The 14498-nt window shown below is 37.0% G+C and overlaps 2 protein-coding genes and 1 pseudogene across 2 annotated transcripts; 1 reads left to right on the top strand and 2 right to left on the bottom strand.

Moving 5' to 3' along the window:
• Positions 1–4248: 4248 nt before the first annotated feature.
• LOC110768403 (F-box protein CPR1-like) lies at positions 4249–5520 on the bottom strand. Its single transcript, XM_021972135.1, has one exon. It carries the CDS (start codon positions 5518–5520, stop codon positions 4249–4251), a length of 1272 nt encoding a protein of 423 aa, XP_021827827.1.
• Positions 5521–11741: 6221 nt separating this feature from the next.
• LOC110768410 (protein LURP-one-related 15-like) lies at positions 11742–13021 on the top strand. The gene is made up of 3 exons (XM_021972141.2): positions 11742–12178; positions 12530–12754; positions 12862–13021. The coding sequence occupies exons 1-3, from the start codon at positions 11909–11911 to the stop codon at positions 13006–13008; spliced, it is 642 nt and encodes a 213-aa protein (XP_021827833.1). The 5' UTR covers positions 11742–11908; the 3' UTR covers positions 13009–13021.
• Positions 13022–13418: 397 nt separating this feature from the next.
• LOC110768404 (protein LURP-one-related 15-like) lies at positions 13419–14255 on the bottom strand (annotated as a pseudogene).
• Positions 14256–14498: the final 243 nt, after the last annotated feature.

The raw sequence follows: 14498 nt of genomic DNA, 5'->3' as shown, positions 1-14498 counted from the left end.
ATTTATATTAACACAAACCTACTTACTGAACCCCTTCTAGTTTCATAGAACTATTTGCGTATTACCGGCTTAGATTAATATATATATATATATATATATATATATATATATATATATATATAATTGTATATGTTGAAAATAAAGATAAAGAGAAATAAAATAAATATTGCTGAAAACATTATTAACCTTTCCTTCAAAACTTACATAAAACTCAATTAGAAATACATATATACTTAAATATTTATGGCAATTTGGGAAATATTCTTTAGTTTAGAAAACTCGCCACCCGAACGTACCCCCATCCGTATTCCATCAATTCCATCCTCGCAAGCCTCGGAAACACAAGGTTAACCGAGCCACATTCCTCGCAAGTTCTGGAGACACCAAGTCACCCGAGCTGCATTCCTTGCACCGCACATTCCAGGGTGTCCCCGAACTCGTGGGGCATGTCTTAAATGACATATGATTTCAAGCCACTGGGGGTACTCCTCTGGTGGGTTTGAAAGTCATAATCAGAGATTTAACTCAAACTTTGCCTTCTATTCCACAAATTTATTTTCTGCTGCTGAGTGTATGGACTCAATATAGATGTACATTTAAATATTTAACTAGTCTGTTAGTCCCTTCGGACTCTGATTAACAACCCCTTCCCATATTATATTTATAATCTTAACAACACAATCAACCATATGAATAAATAAATAGGTTGATAAATGAACTGATAAATAGATTCTCTTACTCTTAGAGATTTCCTCAGCTCCAATTATGCATAATCCTCAAACACTGAAATAACCCTTAGATATACCCTCGCATAGTATAATATGCTTCCAATTACGCATGCTCATCCCGAGATCATGTATCTTCAGGAATTTAATGCCATAATTAAACCTATGAACACTCGCACGTAGATGAACTTCCCAAAAACTCATACACAAACAATAGAGCTCATCATCATTATTTTATATGAAACCCTGGCCTGGAGTTTCTAGAAGTACGTTCACTAACTTAGAGGTCATTCCCACGCCCACAAACGCTTTTCTAAAGTTAGAATGTGACTCGGGACTCAAGAAGCGATAAAGTCCCTAAAAGTCAACCTAGAACCTCGTGGGGTCCACGACCTACAAATTCTGATCCGAAAGCTCTTAGAGGTTCCTCTGTGCCTAGGACACACATCCCAAAATTTTGGTCTCGATCGAACGGTCGGATTGCTCACGATCGTAAGATTAGACGGTCGGATTGTTTCCTATAACCCTAGCCCTAGGCCTAGGGCTGACCTTTACGGAGTATTTAGGACTCCGATTCACGATCTGTCAAATTCTACATGGACCTGGAATTACCTAGATCAACATATCTGAGATTGACTACGATCCAACGGTTTAAACGTATTGAACCCAGAAATTGCGCAATAGGCGGGATCTGTTCGGGGTTCAAACGTTGTCCGAATTGAGATCCGCGAATTCCTACACACTCGTGAGGACACGAGGATCGTTCTGGAGCCAACTACTTGCTCAAGGCCTGGCCCACGCACCGGTAGCACCTGGGTGCCGTGAGTAAATTTTCGGTGGCCGGAAAACTCCAAACCGCCTGCCCAAACTCCTGTCCTCGGTAAAACACCCCATTTGGAACCACTTTTGTTCTTGGATCTACCCCAAAAAGTGGCCGGAATTAAGATCCAAAAACTGGCCAAATTAAATTTTGAAATTAACCTGCCAAACTTCAAAATCTCTCAAATCCTACCCAACCATCAGTTAGACCATGGAAAATAGCTTGAAATCCATACCTCACTTGAAAAATTTGACGGCCGAAGGAGAGAGACTCAGAGGTTTGAATTTCGGAGAGATTTTCCGGCCAAACTGTAGGTTTCAGGTGGCTGTGGCATTGGCAGAGGCGGGAGGAAGGTCGGAGTTGGCTGCGGTGCGATGCCGACTTGATTCCTGGCCGATCCGGAGGTGGGTGGCTGGGTGGTGATTGGTTCGTGACAGAGTCGAGGGAGGGAGGAGAGAAACGCGGGGAGAGAGATGGGAGGAGAGAGAAGAGAAAACAGTTTTTTTTTTAAAAAGTCTGGCTTGCAAAATTATCTTTTTACCCCTAACCCATTTTTAATCACATTTTCTTCAATACGACTCGGAATTGAGCCCACTACGTGTCTACAGACTAGTTTCGTCGTGCTCAACGCAACGGTGCAATCGAAATTCTCAAATTCTTCCCAGACCAAGAAGTCAACTTTTTCTCTACTAATTTATTCCTGGGGTAAAATTGTCTTTTCTCTCGAATTAATTTATAATTAAATATTATTTAAGAACCGGGTTATTACATGCTTCCTAAGGCTCCACTACCCTTTCAAAGTATTCTTAAACTCAGACACAGGGGGGTAATTTCACCCATTTGCTCCTTACGGCAGCCCAGCCCATCTGTAGCTGCCGGAACGAAAAGCCCCCACACTCTTATTGCATTCATTATGTTTTCTCATTTCTGTATAAGTGTCTTTCCCATTTTGAGTGGCTAAATTCATAACTAAGGCTTCGATGTAACCTAATATGAATATTCTGAATTTATAAATTTCAAGTTTCAATTTTGATTCATGATTCATATTCTTATTGATTATGCCTACTTGCTAATATGCTAATCGGAATGCCTAGTTGCCATTCAAATTTGTGTATCTTGGTTGGAATTAAGAGGAGACACATACTTTAATTCGAATTGTACTATGAATAGGAAGAGTATGTATGGACATTCAAAAAAAGGATACATGCATGGTTGTTTAAAACATTCTTTTATGCTTAATGGATTTCTAATGCTTAATTTTAGGTTAGACAACAGATGATCAAATTAGGGAATTAGGAATACAAGGTTAGGACCAGACACCATGGCTTAGTCATACTTTAGCTAGAATCAATCTTTGAATCTAAATTAGACTTGTCACTTGAATCCTTATAACGTGGAATTGAATTGTTATAGTGAATCGAATGCCCTAGTCTCCAACAAAACCACCCTTTGTTGGAATTGCTTACTTTGCTTTTATTTGCAATTTCATTTGGCTTCATTTGTTTGACAATCACAATCACTCTCGATTGAAATTTTGTTTTAGACTTAACTTCCTACTTTCTTGAATTCGCTAATCTAAGTACATAACTAAGTTTAACTTCTCAGTCCTCGTGGATACGACTTCGTACTTGTCTTGCTATACTACTAATTGGCCCGTACAATTGCGAGTTAACATAATAACATAAACAAACCATTATTAGAGAAAATTTACGGTAGAAATAGTAATAGAAAGTTACGTTGGGCATACTTAAAATTGAAGCATGCACTCTTTCTTTCAAGGCTTATTTGTTGAAATGCCCTTTGTGGTTTCCAAATAATCTTAGTTTGCCCTAGCATTTCAAATGACTCAATTTTCCCCTTGAACTTCCATTCCGTGACCAAGGTTGCCCTATCCCATGACCAAGGTTTCATATAAAAATCATTAAATAAGCTGAAGTGACATGGGTATTTTGGTAAATTTAACTATTAAAAATTAAAAAATTCAAATTAAATATAAAAATGCTTGAAATTATTTAAAATATGTATTAAAAAAAACAAAGATAAAAATGTCTCCTATGTTTTTTTTTCTTCGTAATCGTCAGTCCCCACCACCTTCTCCCGCATCTCAACCAGCTCAAAATTTACAAACAAAATCACTAAATTGACTTCAGATTTCACCTTTGTGGCAGTCTAGATCTCCTTCGGTGGGTGCCAAAGAAAGAGAGAGAATTGAGAGGAGAGAGACAGATGGTGGGTTGGGTTTGATGGGGTTGGTTGGGGGTGGGTTGATTGAGATGAGGGAAAAAGTGGTGAGGGCTAACGATTGAGGGGGAAGAAAAAGGGATATTTTTAATCATAATTTTTTTTTACCTATTTTAAATAATTCAAAGCATTTTTTATATTTAATTTGAATTTTGATTAGTTAAATTTATCAAAAAAACCCGCACCATGTAAACTGATTTAACGGTTTTCATCTGAAAACTAACATAATGGGGCAACCAGATTGAGCATTTCAACAAATAAGCCTTGTTTCAAATAGACATAAGTTCCAAAGAAAAGAACTAATAAATAAATAAATAAACCAATCCTGAACGTAGATAATTAGTGCAAAGGAAACGACAGTAAAAAAGAAAAGCCAACCATAAACGCAGATAATTTTCAGGGGGCGGGATATTTGGAGGAATAAAGCCCAAATAATGCTAGTTGGAACCAACCCAACCTGTTCTAGTATGAAATAGCATTGGGTCGATCAAGTAAAACAATGCTCTCTACAAAAGAATCCATGAAGAGGTAGGACTTGGTGCAGCTCCCTTCTACTCGAAAATCCTCAAATTGTTTGGTGTTAGGGTCCATCGACCGACAACAAAATTGTCCACCACGCCCAAACGGATGCAACTCGAGCACTACTTGGCCACTCTTTCTGAAACCAAGCGCCCTGATCACAACCTCTTGCGGGGATATAGTGAATAATTTAGCCCAGGATCCTGCAACACCATACTCTTTCATCACCCACATGTGAACACGAACACATTTCATATCTTTCTGACGAAACTCAAAAAAAGCAAGCGAGTCCCGGTATCTTGAAAGATCGGAAACCTCTTTTCTCACGTATACGCCATGGGTGGCGTACGACTTCTTACTCCTCACAGCTGCTTCGGGCATGAGGATCTTGCCAAATAATTCAGTGGACAAATCAAATGACACAATGAAACAGATTTCCTCCTCCCTGTGAATCCAATGTAGAACACCATTAAGAAAAGCAGCGTGCCTTTGAGTAAATTCTCCAAGCGAGAATTTTGCAGGAACAATATCATCACTAAGCCTCTTCCAGGAGGCGCTGGATAAGGACCAAATCTCAACTGCACGCCTAAAGCCGTGATAACAACCAACACATCTCAAAACCTTATAGTCGTTCGTAAGTGAATCGTATCCAAATGCATAAACCGATTTATAGTAATTTGGGTGGCATTTAACCTTAACGTCCATTAAGTTAACACTAGGCGGAGGCAAAATCACAAACTTCCTAATACAAGGGTTCCAAATTAATGGGGCAGTGTCATAATCATTCAGGCATACGAGTCCGTTACACGTTCCGACCACCTCTTTGTAGCAATATTTCTTTCTAGGACCTCCTTTAATTTGATTGTAATCAGCTACGAATGGATTTATAAGCTTGGAATACTCACTGAAAGAAGAGCTATTATCCCAATGCAGTGAGAAAATAAGTGCTTTTTCTCTGTTGCTGTAATAGTTAATCAGTAGGAGCTGAGCATCCTCATTTTGCTTGTTGGATTGAATCGTGCGGTTGAGGCGGGTGTGGATGAAGGCAGAGCTTTGGATTAGAGACCTCCATGATTTGCACACTGCGGTGCATGTGAGTAGAGATCTGATGGGCAACAACAGCAGGATGTCGTGGATGATATCTTCAGGAACGTTAACTCTGTTGTCCAATGGCACTGCTTCCGTCCATCTAATTCTTTTTTTTGGCCTGGTCATTGCTTCGGTGCATCTAATTCTTTTTTTTGGCCTGGTCATTGCTTCCTTGCATCTAATTCTTTTTTTTGGTCTGGTTGCTTCAGGAACCTTGCCCACTGAGATTGTTTCCATTGATCGGATTAACAATCTCTCTAATACAAGTTTTCTTTTTGCTCTAATTTAATATGGGATTGGGGAGAATATATAAACGTTTCCGCCGACCCTTCTACAAATCCGATTCAACAAAGGAAATATAGCAATAAATAAATACTAAAAAAATATAAAATATAAATCTGTGGTACTTCAGGAATTTTGTTCACTAACAATGCTATTTGAGTTTAACTAGGTAACAATGTTTGGAAGAGATCCGTTCTCTACTTTAACTGGGTTTAGAATGTTTGTTCCCTTTTATCTCTCATCATTCTTTTGACAATTTGGGATTGAGATAAACCAAGCCAAAAAAAGGAAGAAAGAGATAAACCGGGAAACCTGGTTCATTCAGGAACTCAACAAAAGTAGGGATTTGGGATTGAGGAGATTATATACCGATGTTTCGACCGACTTAAGTATTATATGCCCATCTTTATCTCCGTTAAGCATTTTTCTCACATCCCTCTTCATGCAATATTAAAATTGGGGATTCTTCATTCCCGCCTTCGTTAGGGTAAAAATAAAAACCTACTTTTTTGAACGAGAAAAAAACATTATGAGCACAACACGTATTTTGTCCTATCCAGCTAACACAGTGTTAGGACTCAAGATCCCATATTGGAAAAAGAACATATCATAGAGAGCTCGTTTGGTACATTGTATTAGAATCTGGATATGAGTAAATAGTTCATGTCAGGTATTTGGTGTCAACTTATATTATTTAATTACCTGACTATTTTAAACGGATTGGACTTTTAATATTCCACACACCCCGGTTTAGATAATACCAAAGGTGGATCCAGGAATTTTACTAGGATGGACTAATTTTTTTTTCTGAAAGCAATTGGCATCCGTGCTGTGAGTGGGGGAGACTTTTTTCCCATCACTCGTGTGTAGCGCAACTTACAATTTTTCAGAAACAATTTCCTATCACGCTAGTAGCACGACTCAAAATTTAACAAACCAACCCTAAATCATAAAAACTTAACAATAACAATTAAAATTGAAAATAAAATAAAAATAAAGAGAGAAACTTACTAAGATTGAAGAACCCACTGAAGATATGTCAATACAATTTTGGAGAGGAAGAGAGTCACTTCTTCTTTGGTTCTTTCGTGCTTTTAGGCTTTTAGGCTTTTTTTTTTTGTTTGGCTTGGCTTGCTTCCTGGAGGGAAGCTTGTTTTTTTTTTTTTTTTTTTGGTCAGATGGTTGGAGGCTTTTGTTCTATTATTTTCGTCGGTTTTTTTTGGGCTTAGTGGATTCCTTATCCACTCCTTGTGTGTCGAGTTAAAGATGGCTAAGTGGGTAGCCTTCTTTTTATATAGAGTGATAGACTGGCTTATGCATAGAGTAGAGGGGTAGGCTGGTTTCTAAAATTGCTAAGTTAGCCTGCACCTTTAAGCTTATTTACTAAATCAGGACTGGGCTGAAGGCCACTCTGGCCCAAGTGTAGATACGTCCTTGGATAATACATGCTTAATTTTAGGGAAAAAAACACCCACGTTCATGTGAAAATTCCGATGACGCTATTTTCATCTTCTTCTCTGCTATCTTCTCCAGGGTTATTCTCTTCACTCTTCTCCAAGTATCCATCTCTCTCTCTCTCTCTCTCTCTCTCTCTCTCTCTCTCTCTCCAATATGCTTCTTCTCTCTTCTTCTGTCTTCATCTTCTTTCTTTACATATTTTCTCTTTTTTTAAATTTTTGTGGAAATTAGGTTATGAATTTTTCGTTTTGACATTTTTTTTTTCTTGATGTATTGGAAAATATATGCGACTATGTATCCAACTCAATAATCAAATAATCAAATTATCATCATGCGACTGTGTATCCAACTCAATACATGCTACTGAGTTTTTCTTGCTTTTTTTTTCTTTACATATTTCATCTTCTCCAGGTGTGCAACTCAATAAGAATTCCCAAAGATGGACTTGTTTATTACCAAAAAAATTGAAAAACAAATCTTGTCATATGAATCTTACCCAAAAAAAATTGTGTCATTTCAATTTCAATTTCCACTTAAATTATCAAGGAATTGTTTTTAAAAAAATAGTCTAATCCGATGTTATCCGGAGCAACACCAAACATAGTATAACTTAGTCAGACTATTTATCCGGAACAACACCAAACACCTTATAATATTATGGATAAATAGTCAGTACTCTCCATAACAGATTAATACAATCCGCAGAAATTAGACAGTACAGTCCGACGTACCCAACGAGCCCATAGTGGTTTGAGAGCTCATAGGCATCCTTCCTTTACAAGCCAATTTTTAGGGGCAATTTTTTTTTTTTTTTTTTTTTTTTGGTTAGATAGGGGCAAGTTCTATCGATGGGTTCTTAACATTTGGTATCAGAGCCTGGCACCACGCAACTAGGCCCAGGCGACCTCCAAGCTTAATTAAGATGATATCGAGTCATTGATCCCACATTTGAAAAATAGCATATCATAAAGTGGTTTAAGGGCTTATGGGCACCCTTCCGTTACAAGCCAGTTTAAATTCTACCCATGTGTTCTTAACACACAATTTGACTTCCAGGCATGGATTCAAGTCGAACAGTTAATGAAAAATGTGATCTCTTTTTCAACACTGGAATAATTAAGATACTTTCCCATTACAAAATATTGCTCCATAAAACATTGTTTATATTAGGCTTGGGCACGGATCGGTTCAAAATGGTAGAAAGCTCTTCCGTTAACCAAACCAAAGACTTCGATAGACTATTTTCTCTTCCATTAACCAAATCAAAGACTTCAGATCAGTTAACCTAATATTTGGTTCATATTTGTTCGGTACGCCGGTGGTACCGTAATAAAAACATACTATAAAAATACAATTTATAATACTTTCACATAACATAAGTTCTTGAACAAATACACCAAATTATCCTTGTAAAATATAAAAATTCAATAGTCTAATTCATCCAAGTATGAAATCAAATAACTTAGTCACTATATCATTCAATATGTACTCAAGATGTACTGGGAGCCACTTGTGTTTGTTGTTTGAACCTTTGAGTGTTCTTTTTACTGAATTCTCTACATTTATGTAAATGGTTTTGACATTTGTTCAGCGCTGGGTTCTTTAGTGTTTCATGCTGAATCCAACCATATAAAGAATATAAAATTTGGATCAACGGTTTGAAAGTTACAGGTAAAAAAAGGGACAAAGGTAGTAACTGGAAAACATAGGAAGTTCTTAAATTCCTCTCTGACCAAAAAGTGCTACAGTACATGGGTGATAAAAGAGTGATACAATAGTGATAAAGTAGTGATACAATGGTGATAAAGAAGTGATACATAAGTGATAAAGGAGTGATACAAAATCCTGATTGTATTTACCTTTGATTTCTTGTTTTGTAATAAAATAGTTATAAATATTGGATCGATACGGGTTTCCATCGGGTTAAGAATATTGTTTCCGTTGACCAAACCAAACATTTCGGTACATATCGAATTGGAATAATTAAAATTAAAAAATAATTATTTAACCAAACTAAATCAAACAATCAATATGGTACGGTCGGTACGCGAATAATTTAGATGAGATGTCCACCCCTATTTATATAACGTTGCATGTTATTGTTTTTAATTAAACTATTGAATTCTAGTCATGTAGTGTCACTGTCAACTGCATATTACCATACCGTAGACATATAATTTCCAAACAAAACCATACCACACACATGGTTAATAAAAGAAGGACAATGCTTGGCTCCTGATATATCAGCAGCCATACCTCCTCAACAATGATGTGGCCTCTTTAAAAAGTGACACATGTTACTTTTTTTTTACTTTTTTTTAATTTGTTTCACTGACTCTCTCTCTCTCTCTTCTCACCCACTCTCCTCTCATCCCCCAACTCTCTTCTCTCATCTCCCCGTCTCTCTCTCTTCTCTCTTCTCTCCTCCCCCAACTCTCTCTTCTCTCCTCTTCTGGAATAGGAGAGATGAGGGAAAATGCAAAGGAAACAAAGAGAAAGAGTGAGCAAAAATTGAGAATCCATTAAAAAATCTAGGGTTTTGGCAAGGTTTGAAATGTACAGAATTGGAGAGAAGAGAGGGAAGACTGGTTTTATGGTGGAGAAAAAGAACAAAACGGTGGGTGTGTTGTTTTGCAATTAATCCATTTTTGCTGGCTTAGTATGGTGTCTCTGGCCTTTTTTTTTCCCCATTTTTGCTTGACTTGGTGTGGCTAGAACGGCAAAATTTTTTGGTTTCACCTTTATTTAGCATGTAAGTTTTCTCCTCCTTCTCCCTCTCCCTCTCCTCCTCCTTTCTTCAACAACCATGAAAAATCTTTTTTTTTTCAAAAAAAGAAAAAAACCTGCAAGTCACCCCCCCCTGTTTTCGTCTCTTTCTCCTTTAACTTGACCCAAGTTTAAAAAAACCCAGCAAAAGACTTGGGTTAAAGGAGTTGAAAAAAAAAAAAAAAAACAACACGTGTTGTTTTGTAAAGAAGCCACGTTAGCTATTGAGGAGGAATGGCTCCTGATATATCAGGAGCCAAGCATTGTCCATAAAAGAATCCATAAACCGGTACTGGCTACTGTGCCATCTATTCCAACTTTTGATCACCCAACAACATCCTCAACACAACTTCACCACCCTTTCTAAAGCCTACCGGCTTCTTCGCCAACATTCCTTCACAATCAAGCGGCCTTACCACAATTTATTGCGGGCGTATAGTGAATAATTTAGCCCATGATTCTGCAACACCATACTCTTTCATCACCCGCAAGTGAAAACAAGAAACATAAACACTTCCATTGGACCGCCGCTTTTCATGTTGCTCAAAGAAAGCATCTCCCTATCTTGAAACAAAGCAAAAATCTGTTCCCACACCCCTTCTTTTGCGTCTCCGCAAAGCTGCTTTGAGCAACAGGATCTTGCCAAATAATTCAGCGGACAAATCAAATGACACAATGAGGGGTGGGTATCGGAAACAAAGAACCGATTAACCGAACTAAACCGGACCTCAAAAAAACCATGTTGACCAAAAAGTCAAACCTAATTCAAAAAACTGAATCTAACCGGGCCGAACTGAACATGCCAAATTAAAAATTATATAATTTTAATATTTATTCATATTCAATGCTATATTTTTAATATCATAACTAATATTTACCCAAATTCAATTTCAAAACATCTCTCTTTCTAGCCTCAATATTTCTTTTTGTATGAAATTGGATAATTGTTAATTTTCAAGCCAATAAAATAAAATTTCAATTGAAATTTGTTTTTTTAAAATCATTTGAAATAATAATAATAATAATCAGGTTCAAAACCGAACCAAACCAAAACCAGACCGAAATTGGTTCAACCTGAATCGGACAGTTTTATAATTTTTTTGTTAAAATTGGACCAAACTGAATTGGATAAATAGTACCGGTTTCGGTTTCAATTTGAGCCAAAAATCGGCCCAAATCGAACCATGCCCACCCCTAGACACGATGAGCTTATCGTCCTCATGTATAACAGACTGCCGCATCCAATGCAGAGCACCATTAACAAAAACAAGTTTATTATCATTGGTAGGCCCTCCAGGCAGGAAGTTTGCAAGAACACCAGCAAAGCAACACTAAGAATCTTCCAGGATCCCCTGGCCAAGGACGAAATCTCAACTTCATGTTCATAGCAGACATGCTTTACAATTCTCAAAACCTTATAGTCGTCGGTACGCGAATCATAGCCAAATGCATATGCCCAGGTAACAAGAGGCAGAGGCAAAAACAAAAACTTTTAAATACACGGGTTCCAAATTAATGTGGTAATGCGCTGATCATGGAGGCATATGAGCCCGTTACAAGTTCCGGCCACCAACAAATATTCTTTTGTTAGTTCACAGTCTTCTTGTCGTCTTTTAATTTCAATGTAAGCAACTTTTACATGAGGTCTTATTTCTTAACCGTTTGATCAAACTAACTAATTTGATCAAACGATTAAGAGATAGTGTTTTATCTAAGGGCCTTAGATAAGACCCTAACAATAGAACTCTACCTTAGTAGAATACGTTTTTAATAAATATTTATAGGTGGGGGTTATTTGGACTAGAATTACAAAAGACTAAAAATAAGAAGCTATATGATTGTAATTTGTAAGTGTGAGTTAAAATTTACAACCTCAAGATTTAATCAGAACCATTCAACTTTGAACAAGTCAAGGAACTCAATAAATTCTGCAACTGCGAGCCAATTTCGATCTTTGATATGCCTCTCTTGTGCCCTCAGCTAGTGTGTGACAATACAATCGAATACGATGTCCTTTGCGGTGCCTGTGCCTTCAGCTGGACCAAGCGCTCCGCCTCTGTCGAACCCCGTGGTCGTGGTCAACTCACAGTTCCTATCATCCTACCCTGTGGATCTAGTCATTAGCGAGAAGCTCATGACCATTAAGGAGGGCTCATTCTCCATCTCCGACGTTAATGGCAACGTCATGTTCAACATTAAAGGTTCTGTTCTCAGCCTTCATGATCGTCGTGTGTTGGTTGACAGCGCCGGTGCTCCTATCGTCACATTTCGACAAAAGGTACATACAAAAATTAAATAGATATTTATAAAAATACCCAATCCTAGATATGTATTTATAAAAATACTCAAGCACTATTTAAACATAGAAACATACCCAAAATAGGTTTTGGGTATGTGTGTAATGATGGGTTTTGGGTATGTTTATAAATGGGTTTTGAGTGTGTGTAATGATGAGTTTTGGGTATGTTTATAAAGTGTTTTGGGTGTTGAGTATTTTTATAATTTCAGCCCCCATTTTGGGTATTTTAGTAAAACTCCCAAATTAAATCACATTGTAATTTTTATGTGCCAATTAATAATACTGCTTGTTCTAAATTGTTATGTTTTTTTCTTAAATTTTGAGCATTAGATATTGACAGCACATAGGAGATGGCAAGTATATAAAGGAGATAGCTCGGACAGCAAAGATCTACTTTTTAGTGCCAAGAAGTCGGGGGTTATTCAATTGAAGACTGAATTGGATGTGTTCTTGGCTTCTAACACAAAAGAAGACACCCATGATTTCAAGGTCAAAGGCAGTTTTAAGGAAAGATCATGCACCATATATACTAAAGAGAACACCATCATTGCACAAGTAAGATTAATCATATAGTTAAATTCCTTCCATTGATTTCTTTTCTATTTTTTTAAGGTAAATGATAGAAATGAATGAGTGGTGATATATATATTTATATGTTACAGATGCATAAGCAAGTTGGTGTTAAAAATCGTGTGTTAGGACAAGATGCGTTTTCAGTGACAGTGTACCCTCAGGTTGATTTCGGATTTATAGTTGCTGTTGTGGTGATTCTTCATGAGATTAATCAGGATCGAAAGGGGGAAGATTAGCGAAGCTGATCATAATTCATTTGTAATAAGTTAGCTGCTACTTGAATTTTCATCATATGAATTGAATAAAATGATTTCCTTAATTACACTTGTGTCATTCAAACCAATCAAGACCTTGTTGTGTAACTTAAACTATGAAAAACTTTTACATTTTAGTATATTTAATTTCAATCGGGGCATGTTTTACTTTGCAATTTATCAATTTAAGCGATCCGATATTGGAAGAAGAGGAAATCGGATACAATACTTTGAGTGCTAGAACTCAAGTTATTAGCATTGAAAGGGATTTTTTTTTAAAACAAGAGCAAAAAAAAAAGGATGGCCCGGGGCAAGATTAATCACAAAGGCAAAGGGCATGCACAAACATAATAGATCGAATTGATTGGACTTGATCAACTCAATCCTTTATATTAATCGCCATTATCAAGGTTAATTGCATCAAGAATCACAATAAGCGCAACTATGACTGCATAATCAATGCCAGGAGAAATTGTCACTATGAAAGTATCCTTGGCAAACAAGTTAGCAGTCTGCTTCTTATGCATCTGCAATATTTCCTACAACATTCTGAGTCATTATATTTTTCTATAAAGAAAAGAAGTAAACAAATGAAATCACTATAACAAGTAGTTTATCAACGAATTAAGGAAATATATCGATCTTAACTTGGGCAATGATGGTAGAAGAGTTCCCAGCATAGATCGTTGGAGCCAACTTCCTTTGATTTTGAAGTCAGGTGCATTCTCAGTGGTGTTATTTGCTAGGAAAACATGCAATGTGGTCTTCAATTGGAACCCTGAAGATCGCTTAGCACTAAAAATCAAATCCCTTGATTCTTTGCTATCACCCCTAAACACTTGCCATCTATCGTTGAAACTCATGAACTACGTATATATGCACATATAAACAAATCAACAAGACTATCGCATGAAACGCGGATGTTAATTCAAATCTCATAAACGACAGTTCTTAATTAATTAACAAACCTTACATCGAGGTAGAGTGAGAATGGGATTTCCAGCGGGGTCAATTAAGAGTCGACGCCCGGTGGAGTGAGAGTGTTTTTGTTCCACTCTGAAGATGATATTGACATCGATGTAAGTGACTACAAGGTTGCCTACAGTGAAGGTGAGCCATGCCTTTTCTTACAATTCTAATATCAACAACAGGATGGTGGGGCTACAGTACCGACGGCTGATGATGGGAACAGAGTTAGGAAACAGTACACTTTGTATTAGCATCATCATTATGATAATTAAGAGAGATTAATGTGTGACCAAGCCCTTGATTTATGTTAATAATAAGGTTTCCTTGTTGTATTTATAGATAAGGCCACGTCATAATCATATGTACGTGGAATGTAATGTTTCTTTCAGAGTCATCGTTGACTACTAAGACATGAGAATTGATGAATTCTTGTTCTAAAAATTCTATGTAAATAGGTTTGGCTCTTTTCTCCTTTTTATATTAATTATATGTTTGACAAAACG

Source organism: Prunus avium, chromosome 6 (genome assembly GCF_965620075.1).
Source record: "Prunus avium chromosome 6, drPruAviu1.hap1.1, whole genome shotgun sequence".
Classification (NCBI taxonomy): Eukaryota; Viridiplantae; Streptophyta; class Magnoliopsida; order Rosales; family Rosaceae; genus Prunus; species Prunus avium.
Note: the sequence above shows the minus strand (reverse complement) of the source record. Positions and strands in the feature narration are given on the sequence as shown.

Bases quoted from the DNA above. Each gene is read 5' to 3' on its own strand.
- LOC110768410 (XM_021972141.2), top strand. From the start codon at position 11,909: ATGTCCTTTGCGGTGCCTGTGCCTTCAGCTGGACCAAGCGCTCCGCCT. The intron at 12,179-12,529 runs GTACATACAAAA...TTTGAGCATTAG, and splicing joins TCGTCACATTTCGACAAAAG to ATATTGACAGCACATAGGAG. The intron at 12,755-12,861 runs GTAAGATTAATC...TATATGTTACAG, and splicing joins AGAACACCATCATTGCACAA to ATGCATAAGCAAGTTGGTGT.
- LOC110768403 (XM_021972135.1), bottom strand. From the start codon at position 5,520: ATGACCAGGCCAAAAAAAAGAATTAGATGGACGGAAGCAGTGCCATTG.